Source organism: Rhincodon typus, chromosome 19 (genome assembly GCF_021869965.1).
Source record: "Rhincodon typus isolate 14 chromosome 19, sRhiTyp1.1, whole genome shotgun sequence".
NCBI lineage: Eukaryota > Metazoa > Chordata > Chondrichthyes > Orectolobiformes > Rhincodontidae > Rhincodon > Rhincodon typus.
In genome coordinates, this window is record NC_063350.1 from 30552029 (window position 1) to 30561157 (window position 9129).

At 40.8% G+C, this 9129-nt stretch overlaps 1 protein-coding gene across 1 annotated transcript in view; it reads left to right on the plus strand.

Annotated features, from left to right (window-relative positions):
• Positions 1-9129, plus strand: part of prex1 (phosphatidylinositol-3,4,5-trisphosphate-dependent Rac exchange factor 1) — a 220540-nt gene that overhangs the window by 92956 nt on the left and 118455 nt on the right. Inside the window, exons 4-5 of the mRNA XM_020527744.2 lie at positions 2083-2187; positions 2720-2821. Coding sequence (XP_020383333.1) covers positions 2083-2187; positions 2720-2821 — 207 coding nt within the window. The remainder of the gene's footprint in view (positions 1-2082; positions 2188-2719; positions 2822-9129) is intronic.

Consider the following 9129-nt stretch of genomic DNA (forward strand, 5'->3'; position numbering starts at 1 on the left):
ACTCTTTTGTACTCTTCTCTTTCTTCTAAACTCCAGTAACTACAATCCCAAACTACTTGACCTCTCCACATAAGACAATCCATCCATTCTTTCCTCCAAATGCCAGTATTTCTTTCCTTAGCTAAAGGGACCAGCAGTATTCCAGCTGTGGTCTAACTAGTGCATTGTATAGTTTTAGCAAGACATCCCAATTTTAATACTTTTCCTCAGAAATAATGGCCAACGTTCTATCTGCCTTGTCTATTACCTGCTGAACTTGGGTGCTAGCGTTTTGTGATTCATTGACAAGAAATTCCAAATCTCTCTGTGCTGCAGCTTTCTGCAGTCCTCTTACATTTAAATAACCTTCAGCTCTTTTATCTTTCTGTCTAAGTGCATAACCTCATATTTTCCAACATTACATTCCATCTGCCAAGTTTTTGCCCATTTGCTGAACCTATCTCTATGTTGAGACTTTATACAACTTGCCTTCTCACCTATTTTTGTGTCAGTTGCCAATATGACTATAGTACCTTCACTTTTCTCGTCCAAATCATTAGTATATGTCATAAATTATTGTGGCGTCAGCATTAATCCCTGTGGCATGGATCTCTTTTTGAGACAAAGTATGAAGAACCTCCCAGTAGTCTGCTACTACTAACCAATATTCAAAAAAATAATTTTCTTGCCTCTTTATAGTTATCTCTCTCTTCGTAATACATTCTAAAGAAACATGAAGCCTTCATACTGCTGCTACAATTTAAGTACCTTCTTGCATTCCTGATGCTTCCTTTTCTGAGGATCCATCAAACGTTCTTACTATTGCAAATTGGGGTATTCTATTTAAATTCCAGCCATTGGCTTTGGCATGTCCAGTCTTAATACAACAGGACCATGATATTTTCCTTATATCATTTTTGGTTCTATTTACAGTGTTTCAAATCTCGATAAATTACCCTTCTCTGTCACTTTCTTTGGTTTGATTTAAATACTTTCCTCCAGCATGTCTGTGAACTGTGAAGTTGTCTTCCATGAATCCTCATTTTTAAAAAAAATGAAAGCTGAGTCTTTCTCAGTCTTTTAATAATCTGCAGTTTTCTAACCAATCATCTTGGGACTGGAAATTTCACAGTTTAAGCCTGACCCCAAGGTACCCTATCTTTCCCTGAACTTGCCTACATTACTTTCTAGGAGAAAAGCTGTATTTTGTTCGAACCTCATCAGGTCTCCTCTAAAAAATCACCTTTTATGCTATGGGTTTTCTAAGCCAAATATTGTAGTGATTGGAACCAGGTGGATCTTGTTGATTATGAGATTCTGGATTGGGGTTGTTAATCTGGGTCAATCAGGAAGCCCTGGTTGACCAATATAACCAGGGGATTTAGAATCTTCTCAGTCCAAGTGACTGACACCGCGCTGGCTGGCCACAGCCAGTGTATTGTGCACAAGTAAATAAAGGGTGACTTAGTGACAGGATACCGGCCTCTCTGCAGTTACTTCAATGATTAACCCTTGACCATTCAAAATGATATTCTATGAGGTCCACCTGGCTGTTTCATTACAATCACTACACTCACCTCTCTATCATGCTTGCAACAATGATACATTGCATAATGTCCTATTCAGTCAGTTCAATAAGTTGGAGCTGTTTCACATTGGATCACAGCTTCACCTTTTGTACAGCAGTGATTTGACCTTGGTCTTGTATTAATTTCATATACCAATACCATAGCTAATAATATGGACGTGTACACGTGTGTGATGCTTATGGAACTTTCTATTATGGTTTGGTGGGGAACTATGTGGATTGTATAATACAAAAGGAAGCCATTTGGCCTGTCATGCCTGTGAACGTGCAATTACTGTGAAAAGGTGGTGGCTGTGTGAGTGAAATTCATTTTTCCCTTACCATATCTGAGTTGCTACAATCCAGCTGTTTATCATGCTTTTCTTTCTAAAGAATCCTATTTTACCATATAAACCAGAATATGTTGTTCTCCCATGGTGCATTACACTAAATATAAATCTAGGATTGAGCAGCTATAAACTGTTGCACACAAACATTTTCTTTAATACTATTGTCGTCTTTGTGTTTGTTTATAGAAAAATCGATTTTGTGTCTATCAAGAATACTGTAGCAATCATGAAAAAGCCTTGAGACTTTTAATGGAATTGAACAAAATACCTGAAGTGCGGGCAATGCTTTTGGTAAGCTGTACAGCCTCTCCTAGAATTTGCATAATCATGTGTTTATTTCAATATTATCTGTATCATCCTGGACTGACTAATACAATTATTCTTCCTCAGTTGTATACTACTATAAATATTGATATAAGCCCTATGCATTCAGGAAATCTTGTTTCGTTAATTGAAAATATTTCTGATGTTGATTTTAATGCTATTTCTTACGACCCTGGTCAAGTCTGTAAACTATTTAAGAATGTTATGTAATTTTTGTAGTATTTTGAATGCAAAACCTAAGATTCAATAGTTATTCATTATGTTTACATCGACATCTCTAGGAGTGGAATGAATATATTCATAAATTTGGACATGAGGCTAATTTGAATTTGATAATTTAAGTAAAGTTTTGAAGCAGGAATGTTCTAAAATGCCAAATTTCTATTTTGGATGTAATATTTGACTCAAAATTCACATAGTCACCTGAGGAGTCAGTTGTTCCAAGTATCTATGCATGTAAAATTGTTTTAGTGAGTTAACAGGCCCACTTTGTTTTTAGAACTGCATGGTTCTGGGAGGAATGAAGACCACAGATATACCACTGGAAGGCTATTTGTTAACCCCAATACAGAGAATCTGCAAATATCCTTTACTACTTAAGGTAAGCAATTGGAATAAATAATATTAATAAATTGTGAACCTTTTGTGTGATTTCTTACAGAAATTAATATAATATGGTGCCAAGTCTTGAAGAGATTGATTCCAAATTAATCTGGCTGAATTTCTACAAGAAAATTAAATCTATAATTTCAATATTATTGTTGTGAAATGTTTCAAATTATTATTTAATTTTTTTGGAGTTTCAGTTGGTAGGAAGAAGTTGAAGATGATTTCTTGCTTATAGCTGATTTGTTAGTTCATGAATGTAATGTAGCAACCAAACATTTACAAAAGATTTTCTATTATAGTAATTATTTCAGTTAGAGTAATTCACTTCCGTTGCTGACATATAGGGGTTGAAATTTTTTTTGACTTAAGTGCCAGTTGAGTTGAGCATTTTTGGACAGTTTTTCACAGTGAGACCTAGCAAGATTTCCTACTATATCTGACAAAGTTGTTCCCATTAACCACACAACCCTACCCCAATGGCATCTCTCTCTCTCTCTCTCTCTCTCCACCACCCTCCCCCCAATTCCAGCCTGTCCTTGACACACACCATTCCCACAACAACTTGCCACTTGGCAGATATCATCAAAAGATTGGTATCCTTTGCACCAGTACCATATTTAAAAGGCTTCTGTGCGCCCGGATAAAATTGGCAATTTACTGTTGACCCTCACCAACAACGTAATGACATAGTAATCACAAAGCCATGCTGCTCACAGCATAGCTCTCCCTCATGTATACTACCCCATTCTCTCATCCTTGTTGCGGTGTAACAAGGTTGATGTTGGTAAGGAAGATGTACTAGGAATTTTGAGGAACTTGAAGATAAATAAGTCCCCCAGGTCTGATGGGCTTTATCCAAGGATCCTATGGGAAGCGAGGGAAGAGATTGCAGGGCTTTGGCGATGATCTTTTCATCCTCACTGTCCACAGGTATAGTGCTGGAAGATTGGAGAGAGGCAGACGTCATTCCCTTGTTCAAAGAAGGGAATAGGGATAACCCCGGAAATTACAGGCCAGTTAGTCTTACGTCAGTGGTGGGCAAATTATTGAAAAGGGCTCTGAGAGATAGGATTTATGATCACTTGGAAAGGCACAGTTTGATTCGTGATAGTCAGCATGGATTTGTGAGGGGTAGATCATGCCTCACAAACCTTATTGAATTCTTTGAAGAGGTGACCAAACATGTGGATGAAGGTAGATCAATGGATGTGGTGTACATGGATTTAAGTAAGGCATTTGATAAGGCTCCCCATGGTAGATTCATGCAGAAGGTAAGGAGGCATGGGATAATGGGAAATGTGGCAGATTGGATTCAGAATTGGCTGACCCTTAGAAGACAAAGGGTGGTAGTGGACGGAAAATATTTAACATGGTGCTCAGTTACAAATGGTGTACCACAAGGATCTGTTCTGGGTCTTCTTCTATTTGTGATTTTTGTAAGTGATTTGGATGTAGGAGTGGAAGGGTGGATTAGTAAGTTCGCGAATGATACAAAGGTAGGTCGAGTTGTGGATAGTGTGGAGGGCTGTTCTAGGTTACAAAGGGACGTTGATTGGATGCAGAGCTGGGCTGAGAAGTGGCATATGGATTTTAACCCTGAAAAGTGTGAGGTGATTCATTTTGGAAGGACAAACTTGAAAGCAGAATACAGGGTTAATGGAAGGATTCTTGGTGTGTGGAGGAGCAGAGGGATTTTGGGGTTCAAGTCCACAGTTCCCTGAAAGCTGCCACCCAGGTGGATAGAGTTGTTAAGAAGGCGTATTGTGTGTTAGCTTTCATTAATAGAGGGATTGAGTTCAAGAGCCGTGAAGTTATGCTCCAGCTATACAAAAGCCTGGTTCGGCCACATCTGGAGTAGTGTCCAGTTCTGGTCGCCTCATTACAGGAAGGATGTGGAAGCGTTGAAAAAGGTGCAGAGGAGATTTACCAGGATGTTGCCTGGAATGGAGGGAAGGTCTTACGAAGAAAGGTTGAGAAAGCGAGGGCTTTTCTCTTTAGAACGACAAAGGATGAGAAGTGACTTGATGGAGTTGTACAAAATGATCAGAGGTATAGATAGAGTAGACAGCCAGAGACTTTTTCCTAGGGTGGAGGTAGCTATTACGAGGGGGCATAGTTTTAAAGTGAGTGGAGGTAGATATAGGGGAGATGTCAGAGGTAGGGTCTTTACTCAGAGAGTGGTCGGGACGTGGAATCCATTGCCGGAGAGGGTAGTGGAGTCGGCTTCATTTGGGGCATTTAAGTGGCTATTAGATAGGCAAATGGATGATAGTATAAGGTAGGGTGGAGGTTAGATAGATCTTAGGATTAGGGTAACAGTTCGGCACAACATCGTGGGCCGAAGGGCCTGTACTGTGCTGTACTGTTCTATGTTCTATGTTGTTCTGTGTAACCATCCGGTGCAGTTTGTCTTCAGCTACATCCTGTTTAAAAACCTTCTCTAAATCACTACTACTCTTCCCCCAGTGCCCACTGACCTTTTGTTGACAGGTAGCAAAAACGAACACAAAAGAAATGAGTAGAGGTTGCAGTTCACCCCGACAATGCAAACTTAATGCTGCATGTTGTCCAACAACTGTTCTAAAGTTCATCATGTTCTGCTGCACCCACCCCTCTTTGGCTGGAGTTGGGTATCAGTCCATGCACTGTCTGGATTATAGCACCTGATGCAACTGAGCTCTGTCAAGCACTTGGAGAGCTTCCTTCTCCCAATGTGATCATCTTACTGATCAGAAGACTACTCCCATTTTCCCAGTTCCTCAGCATCTATCATTGCCTGATCCAGTTGTGCAGAACATAGCATGCAGGATGATGCAGCAGACTATTTCCAAACTAAATTGGAGGACCTCTCCAGACTGGTCCAAACAGTGGAGTTGCATCTTCAATAGCCCTGGCATCTGCTCCACCAGGGTCCTGGTTGCAACATGTGCACCTACCTGGCTGAGTGTCCGACATGTTCAGCCAAAAGGGAATGCCTGCTGCACTCTGACCTCCTTCCCATCCTAAATTCACATCAATCATTTAACTTGTCAATGCAATCATTAGAGTCCCCCCACCGAAGCGCCACTGTCCTTGTCCCCACATCTGCACATGCCTCTGCTACACCCCCCACCTCCCACCACCAGCTCTGGCTCCCAGACCCCTCTTAGCAGTAATTCCCCCCCACTCCCCCACAATGCCCCAATAGACCCCCTTTACACCCTCCTCAATGCACAGGCCTCTAGGACTGTATTCACCCAGACATCTGACCGACTTTTAACAGCCTCTAGGTGACTGACCAGCCACCAATCACTGTCTTTGCAGCTCCCCAGCTGCTTATGAAAGCCCTACAGACTGGCCATTGTTCACAGCCTAGACTGTAGTCAGATGTATCCCTTGGCAGTGCCTGGCCCGAGGGGATGATTGACTCTGGCTGAGCTGCTGGATCTATGCCTACGACTGTGGGTAGCAGGACCCTTTGACTGGGAATGGCCCACCATTTTCGGGACTGAAGATGAGATCCACACCCACTTTCTGACATGGCCATTTGGTTGAATAAGTATCCAGCGTACTTACCATAAAGGCAGCTGACACAGGCTGTAGGTGTTACATTGATGTCTTGGTGCGCTGTACAGCAAGATGTGTCTCTTGCCAAACCCGACAGATCCCTACTGACAAGCAACCAGACTACGTGTCTGCACAAAAGAACATGTCGACACAGCAATGCTGGTAGCCTTTTGGCTCTGGCTGATGTGCCAATGCTCTAACAGGCACGGTATGGCAAGACAAGTTAGGATGCTGAAAGCCTGCAGGTAGGTATTAAGCGAGAAATAGAGCAAACCCTGAGTTGCAACCTAGTCCAATCCCCGTGCTGAGTGCCTGTCCACAATGCGTATGGTATCTCTGCTGTAGCCTTTCAATGTTGGTTGCTGGGATGTGCTGCACTTCAGAACTGTGCTTCCGAAGCATCCTGTGCAAGTGTTTTGGAGAGGTGCCATGAGGATCCTGAGAGGTTGGTAAATGTCAGGTGCCAGTGTGCTTGGATGAGGGGTATAAGCGGTTAGTACCCTGGGAATCATGCCCCAAGATACTGTTTGGTGGAGGCTCTTCACAGTCAGTGGTGAGCTGAATTCACCAAGTTACTTGCTCTGACTTCCATGTCGAGAATTCTTGATTCCAAATTTATTTGATGCATTTGGTAAGATGGAAGTTGACTTGTCAATGATATGAGCTGTGCCATTAAAAAGGTATTTAACAAGTGATAATCTCCTTAATTAGCAACTCACTGCTGCGTTGAGAGAAACTCCCCTCAGCGCTTGGGAAATGCAGTGAGTTGTTCCTGATGTCAAGGTAGACCTCGCTGGAATTCTTACCCAATTCTCCCATGAATCTTGCCATAGCCTATGTCATTCAGGTCAGATAAGATTTTGCCCAGTGAGTTTAAGATGTAATGGTAGTTTCACAAAATGTATCATACCCAAGATTCTGAAAAATGTATTTGTTGGTCTATCTGAACATTGTTTGTAGAAAGTTGATACCAAACATAATTTTCAAGTGAAACAGCGTTAGAAGACACGCATAATTGGAGAAATTATCTTGTTTTGCCTTCAGGTATCACATAATTACCGATTCATGGGTTTTTTTTTGATACGAGGAAAGTCAAAATGTCGCCTTTAAACTGCTTCAATCCTGTGGAAAGACATTCCCTTTAAACTTGTAAAACAGTTTGTTCGCTAACTAATTCTCATCATGTAAGACTGTAAGTTCATATCTGTGCTGAATAGTTCATGTAAATCATTATGCATCAAATACTTGGGAAGGGTCCAGTGACTGCATTCTGAGTTCAAGGTAAAACCTGAGTTTAGTGCTTCTGTTGTATTACATCAGATCCTAAGTGTTTTCTTGCCAATAGTGATAGCTTTTAACCACAGTAGAACAATTGATTTCACCCTGTGGTTGAAACCATATGATGAATAACGCACAGTAGCTGATGTTTAGAAATGTTAATAGATGAATTTTCACTATTGAGAATGAAGTGTTATTTTGGAATGTTAGTGCACTTAAGGCAGTGTTCAGTAATTGGATGTCTTGCCTTGGTGGACTTTCAGAAAAGATCAATATGCTACACAAGCTTGAAGTCTTATTCGTTAGTGAGTTTGCATGACTGATGTAAGGATTTAAGTAATGTGTACTATTCTTGCTAGTGTTGAGTTGAGGGACTTTCGTTAATATTATGCTGTGTTGAGAGCATGTGTTTATACTGTTGACACTTTTGTCTCTGATTTAATTTGGTGTTGCAACCCATAGCAAAGAAATGTAACGGCAGGCAAATCTAATTCCCTTGTTTGCACTTCAGATCACAGATTAGTGCTGAAAATTGATGAAAAGGTTCCCTCTTTCATGTTGATGTTTTGGGTGTACTTGAACCATGTTTATTCGAAATGGCAAGAATGCCAGTGATAAACTGGCCCAATCAGAGTGTTCCTTACAAATAATAGACTGATTGGATTTTGGTAATCTTGATTACTTTTGGTTTCAAATTTGACTTCCAAGCAGCTTAATGTTTTTGGTTCCTTTAATGATTGCAGCGTGATTCATATGATATGTTGAGCACTATATACTGTAGATCTGATATTAAGGAGCCAAATGTTTTCAGTGGAGTTTTAGGTGGCAACTGGCAAATGAATTCATTGAAAGCGTACAATAAAGAATCATAAAAAAACAGGTTTTATCGTTTTGAAGAAAGACTGCTGAAAAATCAGATTGTCCACTCTTATTATTTTATAATACCTAGGACCAGAGGACATAATCTCAGAATAAAGGGTTGGACACTTAAGTCAGAGATGAGGGGGAATTTCGTCACTCAGAGGATAGTGAATCTATGGAATTCTATACTGCATGGGACTGTTGAGACTGGGTTGTTAGTGCATTCAAGTCTGAGATAGATTTTTAGTTAGTAAGGGAATCATCAATATAGGGCAAAGGCAGGAGAGTGGAGTTATCAGATCATCTACCATCTCATTGAATAGCTGATTCTGCTCCTGCATCTTATGGTCTTATGTTCGTAAATGTTTATCTTTCGGCTTTGGGTAGAATCCCTACAGTGTGGAAACATGCCATTCAGCCCAACAAGTCCACACCGACACTCCGAAGAACATTACACTCAGATTCACCCCCTACCACATCCCTGTAACCCTGCATTTCCCATGGCTAATCCACCTAACCTATATATCTCTGAACAATAGGGGCAATTTAGCATGGCCAATCCACCTAACCTGCACATCTTTGGACTGTGGGAGGAAACCCACGCAGATGCAGGGA